This window comes from Pundamilia nyererei, unplaced genomic scaffold (genome assembly GCF_000239375.1).
Source record: "Pundamilia nyererei isolate P.nyererei 1_Seehausen unplaced genomic scaffold, PunNye1.0 scaffold00122, whole genome shotgun sequence".
In the NCBI taxonomy this organism is placed as follows: Eukaryota; Metazoa; Chordata; class Actinopteri; order Cichliformes; family Cichlidae; genus Pundamilia; species Pundamilia nyererei.
Window position 1 is genome coordinate 1,912,976 of NW_005187523.1, and position 23,411 is coordinate 1,936,386.

At 41.3% G+C, this 23,411-nt stretch overlaps 1 protein-coding gene across 2 annotated transcripts in view; it reads left to right on the top strand.

Moving 5' to 3' along the window:
• zdhhc17 (zDHHC palmitoyltransferase 17) overlaps positions 1–23,411 on the top strand; it is a 35,045-nt gene that overhangs the window by 5,304 nt on the left and 6,330 nt on the right. Inside the window, exons 2-12 of one of the 2 annotated variants that reach the window (XM_005742673.1) lie at positions 7,868–7,971; positions 8,520–8,642; positions 9,873–9,950; positions 11,021–11,165; positions 11,461–11,525; positions 12,406–12,568; positions 12,724–12,849; positions 13,427–13,435; positions 13,956–14,098; positions 15,023–15,123; positions 22,839–22,963. In XM_005742673.1, coding sequence (XP_005742730.1) covers positions 7,868–7,971; positions 8,520–8,642; positions 9,873–9,950; positions 11,021–11,165; positions 11,461–11,525; positions 12,406–12,568; positions 12,724–12,849; positions 13,427–13,435; positions 13,956–14,098; positions 15,023–15,123; positions 22,839–22,963 — 1,182 coding nt within the window. The remainder of the gene's footprint in view (positions 1–7,867; positions 7,972–8,519; positions 8,643–9,872; positions 9,951–11,020; positions 11,166–11,460; positions 11,526–12,405; positions 12,569–12,723; positions 12,850–13,426; positions 13,436–13,955; positions 14,099–15,022; positions 15,124–22,838; positions 22,964–23,411) is intronic. The other variant, XM_005742674.1, reaches the window with a different exon arrangement.

Genomic DNA, 23,411 nt, shown 5'->3' on the forward strand with positions numbered 1-23,411 from the left:
ATATCGTTATCGCCTGAAATGAAAAAAACATATCGTGATATGAAAAAATCTCATATCGCCCAGCTCTATTTTGAATTTAATTGGAAGCAAAGCAAAGCATAAGTATATTTGACAGTACTGAAACTCATCTGGATGTTTATTATCTCAGTGTTCTTTCACTGTTCTGTCAGACCCTATCAGATGCTTTCATTGTGTATGAAAGCTGTATGGACTGGAGAGTTTATTTTAAAACTCGCTAAACTGACTCAAGTATGAGCCTCCAACTCATAATTTGCAGTCTGGAGACTTCATTTATAGACATTTAAGTGATAATAGACAAAAGCATCCCTTGAATAGGTGAAGGGCAAGTGGTTTTCTCACACAAAGCAGGTGGTCTTTCTGTGTTGTCAGGATTATGTGCATCCACACCCACTGGTTCCTCCATTTAAATACATAAACAGAGTACTGCTTTTCTCCTCTTTTCCTTTCTTGTGTGATAGATTGAATGCTTCCTCTCTGTGATGGTGTAACAGTGAGCTGTACAATGCCATAATGAGCTTGCTGTTACTATTATTGCAGATTATACTTGGTAAAGATAAGATTTAAAAAATTAAAGACTCTCCTCATTAATGGAAATGAAATGAGGAGAACCCTCGTCTTATTTTCTCCCTTAACACAGTCCTTCCTGCATGTTTGTATGGAGTTGCCACTATCAGACTAACTTAGTGAATAATCATTCTGTGCTCACTGCAAGTAAGCTAGCACTTTTATTATATGCAGGAAGAGAAGGCCAGCTAAAGTTCAAACCAACCAATAGAAGAGATTGCGATAGGTAAAAATGTGCTCATTACTTTTATATATTAAAGCTGATAAAGTTTTCCATTCAATAATAAAGGCAAGAACACAGCTGGGTCTCTCTTTGTCTAAACGTGGTCTTTCTCAATTCTGTGTGCCATGAATTCTGTGTTGTTTCCTGCTGCATCATTGCTCAGGAGCTGTCACAAAATGACCTTTGGCTTCACATCTACATGTCACCAGTAGTAACTCATCATAAACTGTGTTTTTCCTGTATACATAAGTAGGCTTGGCTTGAATTTGCTCCTCTCTTTAGCACAATCTGAGTCATTCTGTAGATCATGAAGAGCCGAGCAAGTCTAAATGTGTGAGACACCTGAAATCAAGCATCAAGTTTAGTTGTATACTTAGAAAGTCCTCTATTTTGCTTTTATTTTGCTTTGAACCAGCTCAGCCTGCCACTTGGAAATTTCCTCTCTTGAGGAATGTAAACAATAAAGGGTTATCTTATTTGGAAATTCAAATTAGTGTTGTTTTGTCCATAAAGCACTCATAAAGGTTGATGACATGCTCAGCTACTTGCAGTGGTAACTTGGAAAATGCTTGGAGCCTTCTTATTATTTCTCTCATAAAAACGGTGTTTCTCCTCTGCCCCGCTTCCTGATCCATGCATTCAAACTGTGTCTTGAATATTAAATTAACTCCTTGAAAAAGCTCTAATTTCAGACGAAACCCAATTGTGATCTATGGCTATAGCCAGACAGAACTCCGGTCTTGGCAAACTAGGCGTTGCAGATGCGATACAATTTTTGCCTAATGCACTTCAGATTAAAATCAAATTGCTGGCCTCATAGTTTGATTTGATTCCCTTTATTGAAGTATTACTACAGTTATGTCAACTGATTTTGTTGATTCTACTGTCATAATACCTGCTTATTTTTAATAGTGATACTGTCCAAGGCACATGATCACCACCACCCCCTGTAGAACTGTTGCCATATGTCCTACCAACCAGCTCCACTAACAGAAGCCAAGTGTACGCCCTCAAAGGATAAGGTTTCAACCTTAAATCAATGGCATTAGTGAAGTAGATGCTGTTTAACTGGTAATGTTATCCCGCCTTCCTCCTACCTAACTGTTGTATTCATCACAAGTCAGCAGGTACACAATGAGGAAGCTTAAAGAGCCACAGGCTGCAATTATCACTAGAGTCACAAATGTCATCCTCGGCTTTTTTTTTTCTGATGCCAGGAGAGACAGAGATGGTGGGGGTGGCCACAGAGACATGCGAGGGGGTCAAAGGTTACTCACAAAGAAAGAGATGGTGCTGGAGAAAGTGATGTAACATCTGGTGTCTGTGAGTCTATAGATGAGCCCGCTCTTCCCGCTTCCCTCCGCTAACAGGAAAGCAGATTCCTTGACAGAATTGCACACAACTGAATATTCAGGCTTTGAGTTTCACATTTAGTATCCGGCTTCTGTTTGTCAGCCAAACAGAAAAAAAAAAGTTCAGTGCAGTCATGATCATATTTAAATAATTTTCAGCAGCTCTTTACTCCCACTTTTTTATTTCCTCCCCTTGGCAGTTGGACTAAACTGAGGAACACATGGGGTTATGTGGATTTGTCAAGTGACTAAACCTTGGCAGTGAAAGTACAAATGAATTTTGGCAGCTTTGATGCTCCTAAAATAGAAAAAAAAAAGCAGCAAGTAGTCACCTTCATATCTCTGCTCCACCCTCGTCTTCTATCCTCTCCCTCAACCTGATTTACCATGTAAAACAAAGTTATAGGTTGTAGCTTGTTTTTCCTTCCTTCATCACTGTTTGAATGGTGGTCTCTCTGATGATTTGCAGTGCCTGAGATTTAGGAACCATAGAGAACTGCCTCAATCTAAAGAAAGCAACATGATTTCCTTTCCGAAACCCTAGACTAAGTTATATTTGTTTTTAGTGCTACGTTTTTTGCACTTGATACGTATGGCTGATGTTAATATTGCTAATACTGGTTTTTGAGGCCTGGTTCGAAAAGCAGACAATGCCATATTGCTGTATGTTAAGCCAGACAAAGTAAATAATACCATTTACTGTAACAGGGCTAGAAGAAGAAGGTTCCGAGTGTTTGGAGTTTACATTTACTCGTCCTAGTTTCCTGCCACAGTCCAGAGGCACATGTGTTTGGTTAATTGCTGATTACAAATGTGAGTGAGAATGATGATCTGCCTCTTTGTGTTAGCCCTGTGATGGACTGTTGACCTATCCAGTGTGTACCCCACCTCTCACCCTGTGACAGCTGGGCTAGACTCCAGGCGCCCCTGCTACCATGAACTAGATAAAAAGCAAAGAGGTTGGATGGTTGCATTTATGCTTTATTTTCTGAAAGCCATAAGTAGGCTTGGATACTACTATGGTATACCAGAGTATTTAGAAATCTTGATGGTAAGGTTTTTAATACCATCAAAAAACACAAGTAGGGCTGCCACAAACGATTATTTTGATAGTCGACTAGTCACCGATTATTTTTGCGATTAGTCGACTAATCAGATCATCATCCAGCAATAAGCTGTACGTTTTACAATAAGCTGTAAAACGTACAGCTTAGTGCACCAGCACCATCTGCTCTTATATAACTATCATTAGCTTACAGCTTTAAGTGTTTAAGGTGTTAACTAAAAATAAAGACAAGACGATAGTTTATTGAATTTTAATGATATTTGCAGATTGTTTTGGTGAAGTTTAATAAACTCCTTGCTATCTAAAATATAACAGGACAATGGAGTATATTCTCGAGCATCTCAAAAAAAAGCCAAACAATAACATTTTTAAGTTATCTAAGTCAGTGGTCCCCAACCCCCGGGCCTCGGACCGGTACCGGTCCGTGAGTCGTTTGGTACCGGGCCGCGAGAGTTGAGGCTCAGGTGTGAAATGTATGGTTTTCAGGGTCTTTATCGGTATTCAGCGTCATTTTGTTATCGTTTTTATTGTTAACTCTGGCCTTTTCACGTGTGTTATGAATAAATCTTCTTTTTTTCGGTACCGGTACTAGTTTTATTTTGTTGTATTTATCCGCGACACCTTAAAGGCCGGTCCGTGAAAATATTGTCGGGCATAAACCGGTCCGTGAGGCAAAAAAGGTTGGAGACCGCTGCTCTAAGTGACTTATGTATCATGTTTAACCTGAGTAGTGAAAGACGGCAGTGGGTTTGAAAACGATTTGCAGGGAGTCCGGTGTTCTCACGGCTCTAGTGAGCCTTGAACCCGGCTCGCTATCAAGCTAGTGGGTAACAGACGTCTCCGAAAACGTCGGAGTGCTTTTGAAAATATGTGGTGTCTTGATAAACTGAGCAGATATTTGAGGTTTACACAGCTACAGTCTCGCCTGAAAATATGTTAAACGTTTATTTTGTGACCCAGAAAGAATAATAAGAGTAATATTAAAACTAACTAGCTGCTGCCATTGTTGGAAACTGAGCAGGGCAGCGATCGGCCGCGCTATGAATTCTGGGACACAGTTTCTTCTTCTTCGGGGTTTAACGGCAGCTGGCATCCTTGTACATGCAGTGCTGCCATCTTCTGTTTCAGTCCGTTATTACACTCTTAAACCCTACTACTTATTCCTGCGTCTTTTGGGATCTTACAAAGCTTCAAACGACGCGTCGACTATTAAATTAGTTGTCGACGATTTTGATAGGCGACGTAATCGTGACTAGTCGACTAATCGTGGCAGCCCTAAACACAAGTGCTTCTTATTTTATTAAACAGATGTGAAGATGCCATGTTGAGGTCATGTGTTGTAGTGTGCTTCATAAAAATGCCATTACCATCAACTCTACTTTGTCAAACAGTCATCTGAGCTCTTTGGGCTTTAAAGGATGGACACAGTGATCACTCAAGTGCTCTGGTTGATTGGTTTTATAAGACTATCCCACCATATGTTTCATAAATGTCTGGAAGATATAAATAAATAGATAGCACTGAGTGCTAACACAGGAAAATATGTTTATTGCTCATGCAGTTCAACAAAAAGATTCAGAAAATGCTGTTCAAAAGACGATCACGTGTGGACACTTTGTACATATTTTTTGTATTAATTAAACGTCGCTGCTCAGTAGTGTTTAGGGCGACCGCTGGCAGGCTGCAGTCACAGCTGTCACTGGCAGATTTACTCAGCTCTGATGCATCTAACTCTGTGGGCTAATCAAAATAAAGTAAATTGTGATTTTTGTCTTGTAGCTCAGCATGCTACTGTTTGTACCGACGGCTCTATGGGAAAAGAAGCATCTCACTGAGCTGTGTATTCTTTTTTAAATTGTTATAAACTAGTGAAGTTCTTATATTCTTGTTAAACAAACCTGTCTGTATTGCTTTTTCCTGTGCACTTTTCTCCTTTTCCCAAAGGTGGGAGACACACGGGTTCCACAGATAGATCCCTGTGACTCTGTAGGGAAGTTAAAGCTAAACACTGAACATAATCATGAGCTTGTAGTCCCTGTGGCCACTGAGATCTCACCTCAAGCTACCTAGCAGCTCTACACAGGTCTGTCGTATCCTCAGCCACCTCCCCAGAGGATGCCTCATTATTTCTCAATCTTAAGTGCGTGGCAGCAGCAGCACAGCCAAAAAGACATGAAAGGCTGTGTAAAAGTCGAACCATGAGATTTTAAGGTGGTAATGTTGCTGGAATACTGTAAGGTTGGTATCTCTTCCTGAGACATGATCGCAGTTTAGACTCTAAACTTCATACATAATTTGTTTCTCTCTCTGCCTTGTGTTTATGTCCTTTTTCATTTTAAAAGGTCTTAAAAGCAATGAAGAAGAAGCAGCTTACCCCAGTTTAACATTGGGCTCAGTGCCCACTCTCAAAGTTACGAGTCTCACTGGCTAAAGGCAGAGTGGAAGCCTCTGTGTTTACCAGATGCAGCTCTCATTTCCGGGTGATCGAGGCTAATTGTGGTTTCTGAGGCGTTACCATGGAGGCTAATTGAATGTGAGTAGCACAGTCACCACATCCATGTGACAGAAGAGATCCTCAGCAGCTGCAGGACACAACAAGCTGGTCTCCTGCTGCTTTTATTCTCTTTTTATAATTGAATACTGTGATTAGCTATTTATATAAAAGCTGAAGTGTTCTGGAGCACTACACTGTGTGTCTGCATTTCCAGGAGCCTGTCCCCTGCAGTGCACTGCGTCCTAAACTTGTTTCTGTCACAGTGGTCTTTTCAAAGCCTTTTTGGCCTTTATGGGCCAGATATGCTTGCTGCATTGGTCACGGTGCATGCAATCAGTGACATTGCTGCAGCTCCTCAGTGTCAGTGCTGAGGGTGCAAGTAAGTTTAGAAAATGTGTTCAAATGAAGGCCCATGCAGACACATTTTCTCCTTAAGTCATCTGTTTTCATCTCTTGTTGAAACAAGAGATGAAGTGAATCTTGACTGACGTCTTTATCATGTACTTCTGTTGCAAATGTCTACAGAACAGTTGTTGTCCTCACTGATCTTACATGCTTACTTCATAGCATTTGGTTATAGTCATCTAATTCCCCGTCCAAGTTTTTACTCCACTGCAAGTTTTGTTCCATATGTATTTTGTCACTTGTGCCCTTGTTGACCCTGTTGTTGTCGGATAATGACCATCTGTTTATGTTTTTGCAGCTTGAACCAAGCCAAACCAAAACTGCATCTAAGAATCAGTAAACAACTGTTTATGTGTGGTGTGGTATCTTGAACGTTTTCCCAGTATTCCAACCCAGTGGGGATATTTTCTTCTTCTTTTTTGCCTTTACGTTGTTGGTGGCAATATCTGGACTTACTTGGACTCACACATGAACAGAAGTTTGGTGTGACTGGCAGATCGCCTTTTTGGTCGTTATGACCACATTTCAAACAAATGTCCAAAGAAAATACAGTGAAGTGATGTCATTTCATTTCCAAAAAAGGCAAGTCTGGTAGTAATTCTAGATAATATTGTCAGGGTTGCAGTACACTTGATGGCCTGTGTCCTCTCATCTTTTGACAGTTTTGAATTTGACACAGTTTTTTGTCAACTTTCGTCAAACAAGTCTGTGCACAAACAATAACATGAGGCAAAATGGATCCATGCTTTCATACTCTTTACAGCTAATTCTGCTCCTGCTCTCCAAATGTTGTTCTCCGAATGTAGTCTCAGTTTACTGATCTTAGGAGTAGCACCTGATGTGTCTTCATCTGCTTCAAGGTTCATCCTGTTGTTCATTCAGAGATGCACTTCTCCATTCCTTGGTTTAACAAGTGTTTTTTTTGAGTTACTGTTGCCGTCCTATTGGCTCAAAGCAGTCTGGCCTGCTCTGCCCTCTGATTTCTGATATTTACAAGGCTTTTTCGCCTTTACAAATACCATCATGCTACCTAGTTACTCGACTCCATGCTGTCCAAGTCCAACTTCTTAGAGGGACAAATGGCGCTCAGCCCCACGAGATTGAGAAACGGGTGGCTGTGGCTCTGGAGAGCAGGTCGTCTACTGTTCGGAGGGTTGGTGGTTCGATCCCTGGCTCCCCCTAGTCTGCATGCCAAATATCCTTGGGCAAAGTATTAACCTCAAGTTGCTGTCCAGTGCATCCATCAAAGTATGAATATGTCTGAATGGTAGTTAGAAAAACTTAAAAGCATAGAAGACACCCATCACCTTGTGTGAGTAGGTGATGGGTGGTATGAGCGCTTTGAGTACTCCGGAGATTAGAAAAGCACTATGTAAGAATCAGTCCATTTACCAGTTTGAGCAAACAAGTTCAAGACAATCTGTCTGTAGTCATTGATTTTTGTCAGATTCTTTTATTGCTACTGTATTGACGGTGCTTACGGTCTTTAGCTCCTTTTTAGCACGATAAGAAGAGTCACATGTTATTCTGCAGCCTTGCTTAATAGCATTGTTTTACTCCGAGATTCTAAACTCTTCAGCTTTTTGCTATAAAAATCTCAGTATCGTGATGTGAGCTCTGATCCCTGGACTTGCTTTTTTTTATTAATTGGAAATTTACAATTTTAGTACAAAAATCCTGTGATGTCACCTCAAACATAGGCAGGAACTTAACTGTCTTTTGTCCTCCCTGTTTACTTGTAGGAAATCAAACCCCAGAGTCATTACAATCACGGCTACAGTGAGAATGTCAGCCGTAAAAACCACGTGGATGACTACAGCACCTGGGACATTGTCAAAGCCACACAGTAAGTGGATTGTGTGTGTTACTGTTATCACACCAGTGTGACTTATGAAGGTGACATTGTTGTCTAGTTACCAGCTGGTCTAATAGGAGCCCGCATCTTTGCGTGTTTGTTTCTGTGCTTTTGTGTTGTCAACATACCGCAGGTTTTAAATCTGAAGCCCACCATGTTTTCATCTGTGGTTTTCTGATTCACTGTATGTAAAGAAAGTCATTTGCAAGGTCAGGACATGAGATGACTTATTGTTGGGAAGAGACGAAGCTTGAAAATATGTTCCTGATGGAAAAAAAGATATATATAGCTCTGAGTGGCTGTAACACTGGATACTAGATTTATGTTATTTTGATTTGAGGTTGAGATTATTCACTTGCCATTTTATGCCACAGTGTGGGTGTCTTGTTTGGGTGTTTGCTTTTTTTTATTTTCCAGTTTTGTGTGCAGATTTTCTCAGCATCTCTTAGTTTTATGTATTTCACGCTGTGTTTGTTTATGTTTGTGCATTTGTATATCTGGCATTTGTACATACTTTAATCCTCCCCCCTCTGCCTTAGGTACGGCATCTTCGAGCGCTGCAGGGAGTTGGTGGAGGCAGGTTTCGATGTTCAGCAGCCAGACAAAGAAAATGTAACGCTCCTTCACTGGGCCGCCATCAACAACAGGATAGACTTGGTCAAGTGAGTAAAGTCGAATCATGTGTTGAGGTTGTCAGGTAGTTAGAGATTACAGTGTAGCTCTTTGGTCAACTCAACAAAATGTACAAGACATCTTCTGGTTTCATATAAAGAACTGAATTGAAGAAACCAAAACCAAGTTAGTCTTACACATTTCAATATTTTTGTAAAACTGTAATACTTCCCACCCAGTGAGTCAAACAATGGCATTGTTTCTATTTGTGTTGATCTCCATTCGTTCATTTACGTTTTCATCTTGCTTTTCATTTTATTGACTTCCACTTCCTTTTTAATAGTTTATGTTGATGCAGTAAAATATGTGGATATTCATTACCTGCGGTGCCATTTACAGGATTATAAACTACAACTATAATTAGTTTCAAGTATGGAGGCAGCCTTTCACAGTATATCCCATCACATTGCCATTGACCTCTGTAATATACTTCTACGCTTATTTGTCAGCTGCTTTATGAGTCTTCGTTTTTAGGTAAACTGGCATTAAAATGACAGGGAATTGTACTGGTGCACTTCCATGGACAGATGAGGCACAGATGTTGGGTTTAATGTAACTGCTCTTGACTCGGTGGCTGTGTTTGTGGTTGTGAACAGCAGGTCTCTTTCAAACTTGGCTCACCTGGTTTTCAGAGAACCCAGGTTACACCAGTAACCAAACTTTCAACTAAGAAAAATCTTTTTGATTATACTACACTGACAAACTTACAGTGTAATCAGATTAAATGCAGCATTTCTGCTTACAACAATGTGAAATACCTGCATATCTAGCAGGCTATGTAGCTTATAGACTTAAATATTTAAAGAATGACCTTTTCCTAAATGAATATAAATCTGATATTAAAATCTGATTTTATTTTTTTGAAGCTTTAAAATGTGGTTGAACAGCCTTATAAATTAGCTTGTTTCTTATGAAAATTGTTTCTTTTTCAATCTTTTCGTTTAAGTGACACAATTTAAAAGTTTAAGTTCAGTTTAAAACCTCACAAAAACATGTTTCAACTTGATTCTTAATAATGTTTGTAATAATGATTGGCAAGATGCCAAATCTTGCCAAGTTGGTCTTAACTCGAGCATTTCGAGTGCCAGGTTGTAAATAAAAATAGTGAAAGAACTGTGTTGAGCAACCATAAAAGACTGAAGAGGGGATTTATATTTCTTATACAGCCACACCTGTATACAAAGTGTAATGCTTCACCTGGTGATTGTGTTTGTGTGCAGGTACTACATATCAAAGGGAGCTATAGTTGACCAACTGGGAGGAGACCTCAACTCCACACCTCTGCACTGGGCTACCAGGTGACACGCTGATATATGCTACTCAGTGGCCTGAAATCGTCCACAGATCAGTGTTTTTATGTTTCGTCATTATGTTTTAGTTAGAAAGTGACTAAATCTGACAGACACATTTTAGCTTCTCTGTGTTACGTTCAACAATGCTAGAGCTTCACTCGAACAAACATTTGTGAACTTGAGCCAAATCTATTGTTTATTCTTTTTTCTTTTTAAACCTTAGTGTTTGACAGTTAAATATCGATTTCCTTTGTAATGACCACTAATAACAGGGAAGAGCTCACATGACATCCACACCTCCTTTTCGCATGTAGACAGGGGGCCGAAGCTGTCTCCTCATGAATTATTGATACATTTAACGACAGGCATCTGCACCGTCACTGATACACGGACACCAAGGAGTCGTGTGTCACCCTCTGCTTTGACCCCCAAACCACCCCCATAGCCTCCTCTCCAGCGCCCAGTAACCTTAAAAAGCCCCCAGCCTCCTCAATCTGGATGACCTCAGAATAATAAGCAAATAACAGTCACGCTTTTGTGCAGGGAAACCGATACACACTTTAACTCTCTCAGGCAATAAAGTTAAACTGAAGCTGTGAATTTCTGTCTTTTTCACCTGTAGTTTCTCAAATCTTTTGGAAAGCACTTTGGTCAACTTTGTTGTTTTTAAAAGTGCTATATAAATAAAGTTGGATTGGATTGGAAATCTTTATTGCCCTTTCTGGGACGTTTATGTCGTAGACAGTGTTGGTCATAAAAAGCCAGTTTTAAGATCCAATATACTGTATGCAGTAAAAGCATGCAGCCACCATAGAAATAAAATGATAAGAAGAGCCAGGCAGTCAGCCTCAAGGCTTCATCAATCATGTGAGGGCCATTTGAGACTGTAGATGTTTACCTTGGTCACCAACTCAAAGCAAGTAAGGAAGCCGGGGCCTCTAAAAGACACATCGTTTTATCTTGTGCATGCTAACAGCTGTTTTTATTTGTTACTTTCTCTAGCTGTGGAGTAAAACTTCAAGATCAGTTTGTGCGTCTTTTAAATGATCCCTTTATTGTGTGTTTATCTTTTCTAGACAAGGCCATCTATCTATGGTGGTGCAGCTCATGAAATATGGTGCTGACCCGTCTTTGATCGATGGCGAGGGCTGCAGCTGCGTCCATTTGGCCGCCCAGTTCGGCCACACTTCCATCGTGGCCTACCTCATTGCCAAAGGACAGGTAGAGAACGCTGCAGCTCAGTATTTCCACAAGAGCGAATGTGCTTATGTGGATTTTTCTGGCATATGTTTAAAAGTCTTGTTGCTGCCAGTGTGAGATACAGTAACATATATCCCTCCGCTGGTTTGCTTTCTGGTTGTTTGTTTGTTTGTTTTTTTAAAGCCACTCTGAGAGTAGTCTGTATTTTAATAATGCCAGTTCTCTCCATCAGGGGGAGCCTTATTGCCTCTCTTTTGCCTCTCCATGGCTTTTTCAGCTTCTTCAGATGTGGTCATTTGTCTTTCCTCTGTAACAGGATGTGGACATGATGGATCAGAATGGCATGACTCCACTAATGTGGGCGGCTTACAGGACACACAGGTGTGTTTGTTTTAAATGTCTGTTTTTACTTTGCATCTTTAAATTTGTCCCGTCGTTATTTAATCCACAATTATGTCCAAACAGTTTATTTTAACTGGCAACATTTCACTGGTTTGTATTCCCAAATTTATTGAGGTCTTTTACAAGATGATGTCAGGGAAGCTCTGTAGCAGGACAATGGCCCTAAACATCAAGCTAAATCCACCACAGAATGAATCCAGACTGAGAAAATGTGTCTTTTGGAGAGGGCCCCATTAGGAAGAGAGTCATCTCGGAGAGCTGTTGACATCAGACGTCCTTAGAATTCGCTCCCAGAGATGCTAGTGTGCTGTTGTTGCTGCTGAAGGAGGTCTGCACAGTTATTAAATCCAAGACTTTCCACCAGCAATGCAATAAAGTTCAGTAAAACCACAGAAGATTCTAATTGTTTCTGTGTTTTCTTGTGTACTTGTGGCTTATATTAAGATCAGGTCCCGTTTTACAACCAATCAATTGAGGAAAAAAACAGGAAATTCCATTGGGATTGCATACTTTCCCTTACCGCTGTAATTCACCACTGACAAGATATGTTAATTCTATAGTAGAACTTAGAGTTAGTTATAGTATTTAATAATTATATACACACTGGTCACACACAGGCGGGTTCTTCATGTTGCTACTCAGCTTCATATGAATATTCCCCAATCAGCTGTTTTTCTGGGATTTTGCATTTTAACTTCATGGTTCATATAGAAGGAAATGGTCGCAATGTAGCAGCGCGAAGCTTTCACGATTAGGAAGTGTGTAAATAAAACCATTTTTTTTATGAAGAGCCTGTTTGTAAGATGCCCTTTACTTTAGTTTGACTCATCTTGCCTGGATCTCCTCCTCTGTGTGACAGTGTGGATCCCACCCGGCTGCTACTCACCTTCAACGTGTCTGTCAACCTGGGTGACAAATATCACAAGAACACGGCGCTGCACTGGGCCGTGCTGGCCGGCAACACCACCGTCATCAGCCTGCTGCTGGACGCCAACGCTAACGTCGATGCACAGAACATCAAGGTAAGCCACGGTTCTCTGTGAACCAGCGTCTCCCTGTAAGCATGCCAGGCTGTTAGCCAGGATGGCAGCCTCTTCTGGATCTTCTTTCAGTGCGCACACAGCTAAAATATGTCTTTTAAATGTATGCAGCAGCTGTTCTTTTTATTATTTTTCAGGGCGAAACACCACTGGATCTTGCCAAGCAAAGGAAGAACGTTTGGATGATCAATCACTTACAGGAAGCACGGCAGGCCAAAGGCTACGACAGCCCGTCCTACCTGAAGAGACTGAAGATGGACAAGGTAGAAACAGACATGGTTACGCTAGCCAGAAACCAAGCGCAGAGGCTTTGTAAATAAGTGAAAGGCGCAACATCAATGCTACACAAAAAACGATTATCATTATGTAGCAGTCCAAGTCGCATTTGAAGAATAAAATCAGGTCCAGCTGTCTAAACTTTGCCATTAAAGCTCTTTCATCTTTTCATTTCCAACAGACATGCTCAGACCAGCCTGCTCAGGCTTAGCCTCTTTCTGCACTGCCACAGCATGTCTGCAGTTGCCAGAGAGTCAGATCTGTTATGATGCGTCATCATGGTCATTCACTTCCATCGTGATAAAGAACCTTTTTCTGATCAAAGTCTGAGCTTGACTGAGCCTGAATGCTTGAATGTGGGATGTGTTAAGTGGGCGTTAAAGCCAGAGTGACCTATGTCTGTGGTTAATAATTCCCACTCTCATAGAAGATACAGACTTTTTTCCCCTTTCTCTCAAGAGATTTTTTAGAACAGTAGTTATTAACAGTGCCTAAAATTCTGTTTGAACTCTGCTTTCATTTTTCTGTTTCCATCTTTCTGTCTGTCTCCCTGGATACTCTTAGCTAATTAAGGTAAATTAGACAGAAATCTAGAACACAAACAAACTGAATATGTTTATAGATTTGAGAAGTAGAAGATAAACTCACCATCCCATTTTGGGGTGTCCACATTAGTGCAGCCTTTAGTTTCAGGCAGTGTGCTGTAGTGAGCTTTAGTTGTAGGTTTAGTTGTGGAATGCAGCTAAATTGATTAAATTGCTGCTTGAAATTGAGATATTTGCCATGGAAACCTTTTTTTTTTTACCTTCTGGTCTAAAAAGCTTTAAAGTTATGGAAAATATCAATGGAGATTAAAAAAATCTGGTCAGGCTATCAATATGGATTCATTACGCAACCCAGGATCAAAAGGTCTTATGCATTTTTGTCAACATCAACTATCAAGGAGAGGGTCAAAGGACTTACAGCTTTGAGTGGTATAAACAGACAGTTAATTGAAAAATACACTTTGAAATCATGGCATCTGTCAGAAAAGTCAAACTTACCATTTCTCCCTCCCCCTCATTGTCCTGTCCACGTGTCTCTGCTCCTCCAGGAGTTCAGGCAGAAGGTGATGCTGGGGACGCCCTTCGTGGTCATCTGGTTAGTTGGTTTCATCGCTGACCTGGACATCGACTCCTGGCTGATAAAGGGCGTCATGTACGCCGGTGTCTGGGTTGCAGTGCAGTTCCTCTCCAAGTATGTCTCAATCACAACAGTACAGAGATTACTAAAGAGATTATTACATCATATTTAGCACATTTGTTATCATTAGGTAATTTTGTGCATTTAAATGTTGGTTGATTAGATCTCAAGTGTAGCAGTTGAACTGGAGTTCACATGAGGTGGATTTAAGAGAAAAAGTCTAACTGGTTTTTTTTTTGCTCATAAATGTTTCTGTTGTGCTTTTAGTTTTTCACACCACAGGAAACGTTGTTAGCTGCCAAAAGATTCGCACTCAGTCAAACACCTGACAAGGATGTGTCATTTTTAATAATCAGATAGAAATGTGTGTTGCACTAGGATGAGGAAAAATCTGTCTGTAGAGTTTAGTGTGACCATCGCGCACACCTAAGTGTCGTCACACTGCACATGAACAGAACAGAATCACAACTTGACACAGATTCACCTCTGTCTCATCCTTTTTCAAACGCTCGGCCCCTTCTCTGTACATACAGACACTATGTTACTCATTGTTTGATCCCCATTACCATCACCATCATGGCCTGTTGGTAGGATTCACTGTGCCTTGCAGTTAGCTCTCTGGCTACAATAACATTCATCATCCATGGTGTCAGCTTCATATTTACTGACAATCTTGGAATTCTTACTTGGTTTAACAAATAGTCGTGTGAGTAAATGCTGTTGAGTCAAGCTGCAGTTTGTCATCAGCTAATGGCTTCGTGTATTTTTGCAGCTGTTTGACTGCAGCACAGAGAGATGAAGCGTCATACTTCCTTGAGTCCATATGTGGTCAAAAGAGCAGGGTTAAATGTGTCATTCAGTCTAGCAACAGTGAATGCATCACGCTGATGTGTTAAAAGTTTGCACAAATAGCATTCATGGAAGGTGTAGTGAGGTAGTGCCGCCTACTGCTAAACAGCTTCTCTTCTCTCTCTGTAGGGCTTTTTTTGACCACTCCATGCACAGCGCTCTCCCTCTGGGAATCTACCTGGCGACCAAGTTTTGGATGTACACCACCTGGTTTTATTGGTTCTGGAATGATATCCTTTTGGTTTTTTCGTGGACTCCACACCACCCAATGCACAAAATATCAAAGGAACTGACATTAGAGCACCAAGACAGCCTGCCTTTACAGGTCATGCTCACTGAGAACATATTCAGGAAGATGAAATTAGCAATTTTTGTAAGAAGGGTAAAAACAAAGCTCAGTAACACTGGAAACCTGATAGGTAATCACTGTGACATTGTTGACAGTGACAAAAGAGAGTAAATGGGAGTGATTCAAACAGCTGTCTAAAGCCAAAAAACAGAAATGTAATAAAATAATGTCGATGATTTCATGGTCTGGAGTTAAAAACACTTCTAGAAACACTTTCTGTGATGAGCCGCTGTGCGAGGACATCAGTCTTTACTCTCTCTGAGGAAAATTTAGTATCACTCACAATATCCGTGCAAAAAAAGTGTAAAAACTGTTTTCGGAGCAGAAAGCTGTGATATTATTTGGAGATGGTTGTTATGTTGAATTAACTCGTGTGTAGTTTTGGACTTTAGCTGATTTAAGAGTCTTTTGCAGAGAGAGAGACTTGCAATGTGGGGATTCAGTGTTTGACACTGCTTTATTATCAGCACTGTGGCTGCTGCTTTGAACAAGCACTAAAAGATTTAAAAAATTGTCTCTGAGGATTCAGCTTGACGAATTCCTCAGCATCCACTGCTGATCTATTTGTTAAAAAAGGCGATCAGTTAGCTTCTTGTGAAGCTCTTTTCAGCCCACCGCTGTCATATTTTTCTTGGACTTGTGTGTGTGACACATCATTTAACTGTAAAAATTATTGTCCACATCTTTGGGGTTAGTTCACTTATATGTTAAAGCAGTATCTTTAATCTTGATTTATGGATAAGTCATGCTACAAAGACCCTTTCATGAATCAGTCATAAATACGAGTACATGTTTTGTAAATGTGATTGCTGGGTGTGGAGAATCTTGTACAGGGTGGGCCATTTATATGGATACACCATAATAAAATGGGAATGGTTGGTGATATTAAAGTCCTGTTTGTGGCACATTAGTATATGTGAGGGGGCAAACTCCTCCAGATGGGTGGTGACCATGGTGGCCATTTAGAAGTCGGCCATCTTGGATACAACTTTTGTTTCTTCAATAGGAAGAGGGCCATGTGACACATCAAACTTATTGGTAATGTCACAAGAAAAACAATGGTGCGCTTGGTTTCAACGTAACTTTATTCTTTCATGAGTTGTTTAAAAGTTTCTGACCACTTATAAAATGTGTTCAGTGTGCTGCCCATTGTGTTGGATTGTCAGTGCAACCCTCTTCTCCCACTCTTCACACACTGATAGCAACACTGCAGGAGAAATGCCAGCACAGGCATCCAGTATCCGTAGTTTCAGGTGCTGCACATCTCGTATCTTCACACCATAGACAATGGCCTTCAGATGACCCCAAAGACAAAAGTCTAAGGGGGTCAGATCGGGAGACCTTGGGGGCCATTCAACCGGCCCACGACGACCAATCCGCTTTCCAGGAAACTGTTCATCTAGGAATGCTCGGACCTGGCACCCATAATGTGGTGGTGCACCATCTTGCTGGAAAAACTCAGGGAACGTGCCAGCTTCAGTGCATAAAGAGGGAAACACATCATCATGTAGCAATTTCAAATATCCAGTGGCCTTGAGGTTTCCATTGATGAAGAATGGACCCACTATCGTTGTACCCCATATACCACACCAAACCATCACTTTTGTTGTTCCAACAGTCTTGGAGGGATCCATCCAATGTGGGTTAGTGTCAGACCAATAGCGGTGGTTTTGTTTGTTAACTTCACCGTTCACATAAAAGCCTCATCACTGAACAAAATCTGATGTTTCTTCATTAGTGACAGTTTTCTTGCATCCACATTTTGGCAAATCCAACACTGAACCAGTTTCACGAAACTTAGCAAGCAGTTTGCTAACTGTAGCATGGGAGATGGGTGGTCTAGTAGGGGGTCTTGCATTGAAATCTGCTGCAATGACCCGGTTACTGCGTTCACCAGATATCAACACAATTTCGATCCGCTCCTCACGTGTTAACCTCTTCGACATGTCAATGGCTGTGAACAAAGAGTAACCTGTAAATAACTCATTAAAGAATAAAGTTACGTTGAAACCAAGCACACCATTGTTGTTCTTGTGACATTACCAATAACTTGTGTCACATGGTCCTCTTCCTATTGAAAAAACAAAAGTTGTATCCCAGATGGCCGACTTCTAAATGGCCACCATGGTCACCACCCATCTGGAGGAGTTTGCCCCCTCACATATACTAATGTGCCACAAACAGGACTTTAATATCACCAACCATTCCCATGTTGTTACGGTGTATCCATATAAATGGCCCACCCTGCAGAATAAAGCTTATACTTTTGGCAGACGCTAACTAAAGATTAGCAGGAAAATTGCTTGTGTGAGCAGGTTACAGAGCAGTAAGTTGGAATAAAGGTGCGGTCAGAGGAGATGTTTATGCAAAGAGCAGAAGGAGCTGATTGAAAATACATGAAACAAGTGGAACCATAAAGCTCGAGCGTGTCTAAATGAAGGAGCTCTTTAGTTTTCTGCAGCTGTGTTAATATTTGTGAGAGCGTGTAGTGTAGCAGCTGGTAGGTGAAGGCTAACAGAGCGAGTGCCTGTTGCTCCCAGCACTGCTGCTTTTTTTTTTTTAAATCAGTGAAAGAATTGGCTTTCTGTTCCGAAGCTGCTAATTACAGGAAATGAAAGCAGAGGTCTCGTTTGTGGACAGCATTTAATTTTCTGCCTCGTTGCTCCCCTAATGGGAAGCGAGAGCAGGATACCTTTGGCCTGAGTTTGTTGAAAAAGATAACGCTGCTCTGAAGATCGTTTTGTTTTTGTTTTTTTAAATGCTGCTGGTGTCCTCGGCAGATTTCTCACACATGTTTGGTGCACTTGGATTGCATTGACCATATATTGCTGAGACAGCTCTATTAGAGCAGCAGACAAGCTCTTGAGCTGCCAGTTTAGCATGTGTGCATTCATCTTGAAAAAGAGCAAAGGTTTGCTGGTGATACATTGTGTTTGCACATGAATCATTTACCAAAATAAGCCCTTTGAAAGATTTCAGATTTAACCATAAATCTGCATGCAGTGAGAGGTCTCTTCTGCTTATTCAGTTGAAGGGCATGCTGATTCATGTCCCAGAGTGTGTAGGCAGGTCAGCTTTTCTTGTGCAGCGCTGCAGAGTGTGACATGTCTGCTGGAAACCGGTCAGCCTGTCACCCAGTTGTCAAGTCGACTGCTTGTTTTATACATTAGTACTCAGAATGTTTCTAATCTCATTTATGGAAATGAAGTGGTGTGCTCTCGACAACACTGGATCATGGGGTGGCTCAGGTGGTAGAGCAGATCAGCTACTCACCGGAAGGCTGGTGGTTCGATCCCAAATATCCTTGGGCAAGATACTAACCCCATGTTGCTCTGTGTATGAATGTTAGACAGTAAGCACTTAACAGTTTAGAAAAAGTGCTTGTGTGAATGGGTGTGATTGGGTGAATGAATTGTATAAAGTTGTATGAAGCGCTTTGAGTGCTCAGAGTAGATGAGCGCTATATAAGAACAAGTCCATTTACCATCATTTATAACTAGAACTTAATGATAAATGTAATGTCACTGTTTACACTCCTGCATAGCAACAGCAGGAGACACAGAAAGGTTTTAAGTAAGCATTTCTCTGATGCTGTTAGCTAAAAGAAAATTAAGATTAAGGATGAGCTGGATGTATTGTTTGCCCACATGTGTAAAAGTGTTTAAAGCTACTCAAAGCATCTCTCGAATGTTTTCTCTAAAGCTTGCCATAAGCGCTTGCTGCTATAAGAGACTAACAGCCACAGTTTTAGCCACTCTTTCCTGGACTATCTAACAATTTCATCGTGTTCAGTCTTTTTAATGCACAAAAAGGGGTACAAGTAGGCATTCATCTCCATATTTGAGGAAGAAAGTTTAATGAAAGCAGGCTTCAAAATAAACCAGATCAACCATAAAGTCCATTTAGTGTGACATTTTTGTGTTACTAGAGGCAGAAATTAGCAGCTGATATACAGTATATCAATGTGAAAATGTCATATTTCCATCATGTCTTCACTCCACTGACTGCATGTCTTGCTTCACCCAGCTCTTATTCCTGTTATTAATGCAACTGTGGTGGACGGAGATCAATTCAGATTTTCCAAAAAATGAGTTTAACATCGATGGGTGACTCATCTCGTCCCTCACCCATATGCTTGTCAGAAAGTTGTTCCAGCTCTATCTAGCGCTTTGTTTAAGGCGTACTCGAATGTCCTCTTTGTATTCTCCAGACTGTGCTGTCAGGGGAGGCATTGGCTTACCCTCTCTGACCCTGCAGGGCCCGGTTAAACAAATTGCGCACTGAGGCCCTGCACTGGAGGTTGGACGACTCCCCAGCTTCATGCATGCCTGCAGCTCAGATGAACTTGTTTTGAACTTTGACGTCCCACCACCCCCACCCACCTGATGCTGTGGGGAAATCCACAGATTCACACAGACTTGTAATAAGCAGGCAGTCAAAATATTAATGCACAGAATTGGACAGAAAGAGTTTGACAGACACGTTGCACACCTTTCTTCTTCCTCCCAGGTTTAAACTAAGAGTTCTGACCCACTTTCTGCCGTTGTGAGTCCATTATTGTTCTCAGGCCTGCTGTTGAAATGGGATCAAGTGACGTGGGTGGAGCTCTGTAAGACCACGTTTAAGTCTTTTCCAGACTTGGATCATATTTCCCTCAGTACTAAGAAGGAAAAGAAGGGAAGACGTTTCTCCTAAGTGGGTTTCAAGCAGGTGAATGTCTGAAAATGGTTCAAATATGGCATTGAAATGGAAGGAGAGTATAGAGACTTCATGCAGATTCTTGTTTAATCAGTATGACTATGCACCATTTATCCTGCACTTGCTTAATTATACATCCTCTGCATGCTGTCATTAGTGACATGTATGACTCTGTGTCAGCTGCCTTTCCACCGCCGACGCCTTCTAAAGAAAAATGGCTGCTGTGGGGACATGCTGACCATCACTCCCCAAGGAAGCATTGAGACCCATTTGTCTGAGGATTGGCATTGATCACCGGCCCCTCTTCCACTAGTCATTGAGTTAGTAGACCAATTATGTGGTTCAGAGAGTGTTTAACTTAGCGGGTCATCTGAGCGGGCGCAGTATCAGCACCCAGGTCTTTACAGAGACACTTATGAAGATCAATGCGCTCTAAGGGATGTATAGGCCTCTATCACTTAGTGCAGTCATGAAGGTGCTGGAGGGTTTTTCTCACCAACAAAAACCACAGTGGTCATAGTGCTTCTTCATAGCTGCTTACAATAGTGATTTGCTGCTGATCTCTGTTATCCTGAACCCTTATTGCCGCTTCAGTGTTGTCAGTTAGGAGGTTTGGTGTAACCTGTCACGTCTCTTATTTACATGCAGCATTTTTTGACAGAAGATTCCAGAGTTAAGCATGAAATGTTTGTGTGCATCCTCTGTGTCCAACACTTAATTTAAAAAAAGGATCAGGTTGTGCAACTGTAGCCAATATTTGAGTCAGAAGATGATACAGCTTAGATGGTTACAATAAACATGTGCTTTTTTTGAAGGCCAGTAAAAAGGCCAAGCTCTCTCTTCTGGTTAAAAGGCCTAGCTTGTGGCTAGAACTGCCTGTTCTCTGTTCGGTCCATATTTCATGTACCAACTTTTGGATCAATTGCAAATTAAAATATTGTTTTTCAGTCAAGTTTGAGATTTTGAAATAGGGGATTCTGACCAAGCCAGGGGGTAGTTCTGACTGAGAAACTGAGCAATGCTCGCACAGCGGTGAATTTTCACCCACAGCATGTCAGCTGAAAATTCACCGCTACTTTATTGCTTTAGTGTAAACAGAAAATGATTTGGACCATAAACTATTTAGGAAAATCTTTATTAAGGTCATAAGGTCATTCTCTGCACTTAGGTATGTTTTTACAGCCAGAAGAGTCGCCCCCTGCTGGCCTCTAGAAAGAATGTAGGCACTTTTCAAAGTGCAATAGTTCTGTGATGTATCCTGGCGACTTTGCTGATGCTTTGACTTTTCCGGGCATCAGTGTGAGGCTCACATGAAATCCTTGATACATATTAAATATGCTTCAGGCGTTCAGGCTCCTCTCTGCTCATTTTCAGGTTCAGATCTTGGTAGATGGCTACATACCTGCACAACTCCAAGTGTTCCCATCAGCCTCAGTGCAGCTGTGGTCATGAAGTTAACTAATTTTACCAGATATTAGTGGCGCCATCATATAGTAGTATACACCTTAACCCAACAACCAAACGATCCTGTGTTTGGTCCCGGGTGGTGACAGATCTCTTGGAGGTTATGGCAGGAAGGGCATCTGCCAAATCAAACACGGTGGTCCACCCTCTGTGGTGACCCCTGTGAATAAAGGAACAGCCAAAAGAAGCTTTCTTTCTCGTCAGCAGTTACTGTAAACTAAGATGTTGAACAAATAGTTAGCAAAACTATGTTATTGGTTATAGAATCTCTTCTTTCTGGATGCCTTAACAGACTGATACTTTATTGTGGAAATCAGCTAAATACCAAATCTAGGATCCCTGTATGTTTGCATTATAGTACACTTGAGTTAGAATCAGTTCAGATGTTTCAATTTCCCGAATATGATCTCAACACATAAATGCAACACATTTGCCACCTTTTAGAAGGATCACCGTGATGTTGAGCACAGTTAATGTGCTGTCGATGGGCATCACAGTCACTAGTGTGAGGCCAGTTACACCAATTAAACCAGCTGCTATGAAAGTGTTTATATCTATAGACTGAAAATCACGTGGCTGTAGTTTGTTGAATCACTTTCTGCTTCATGCTTTAGTGTTGGTCTGAATTTTCTGGTACTTTTTCACATCTGCATGTCACTCCAGGTTTTTCTCAGACACAGAGGTGAGTATTTGGCAGTTTGGACTTCACAGTGTGACTCTGCTGTTTTCTCTGGGATTCAGCTGAGTCATGCACACCTGCAAAGCTGACTTAGACTGCAGCCAAAAGCTGGCACAGCGCACACTGTCTACGGGTAAACACAGGACCGTGAAACAGGCTGCTGATTTGCGTATTCGCCGAGGAATAGAGCATCTCTGTTATGATGAACTGGCCTTACATGCTCTTAGATGGATGTGTTAACTCAGTTATGTAATAACTCTGATTCTCTGTGAAATACATTAACTGTTTAAATCAGAAGCTGCTACGAGCTGCTTTGACAGGCTGACGCTCCCTCTTTAGCTTGGGTGGGTGGAGATGAGACTGCGTCACAGTTCACCTCGTAGTCAAGCTGCTATGACGAGAGAAAGTCTAACTCAAGCTGCCGTCAGTGTAGTAACACTTCCTGAAGCAACAGATCGGGCCGGGTGTTTCTATTCTCTTGCACAATAATGCAGTAGTTTCCAGGGAAAGTAAATTCCACGCTGCTTCTCTTATAACTCAGGAATGTGAAACATTCCCAGCTTAGAATGGGTTTCAAACAGTTTGCTGATAAAGTGTTACATCTCCAACAAGATAAATGTGTAGACGTGGCTGAAGCACGATGCTGTTTCTTATCGCCTTGCATCGGCCACCGGGGCTGTTACACTGGTTTAAACCCAGGAGCTCACCGTTAAAGTAACAAATGGAATCCTGTCTTCTTCCTTGACCTCATGCACATCTCCCCTTTGCCACCGTCCACGTGCCCTTCCTCATTAACACCCTGGCTCTGTTCTACAACTTTGGTAAATCCTGGAAGTCTGATCCAGGAATCATCAAAGCATCCGAGGAGCAGAAGAAAAAGGTAAAACCTGTTAATTTTTCGGGGGTGTATTTCACAGAGAGGCTGTTCTTGTTTTGACGTGTTGGTGTATGCTGGCATGAGGGCTAATGTCTCTCTTCCTCTCATTATCACACACTAATAGGAGACAACAGAGGCTCTTCTTGTTATCGGGCCCCACATCCCCATCCTGTGATTGATGAGAGCTAAATTTACCCTGCATTGTTAGCACAGTGCAGCGGCTGGGCAGTCGCCTCAGAACAAAGGCTACGGAGCCCTCTGTTCCCTGTGGAGGATCCCCGTCCAACTCTTGCTGTCCTTTGATGTCGAATTTTGGATTTATTTACTTTGAGATTTGTTGTTAAAGCAAGCTGATAAAACACAAGAGGAACAACATTAGCTAACGCAGGAACTGGGCCGTAAAAAGAAAGGCATTGAAATTGAATTGAGATCTTCAATTCATACAAGCCTT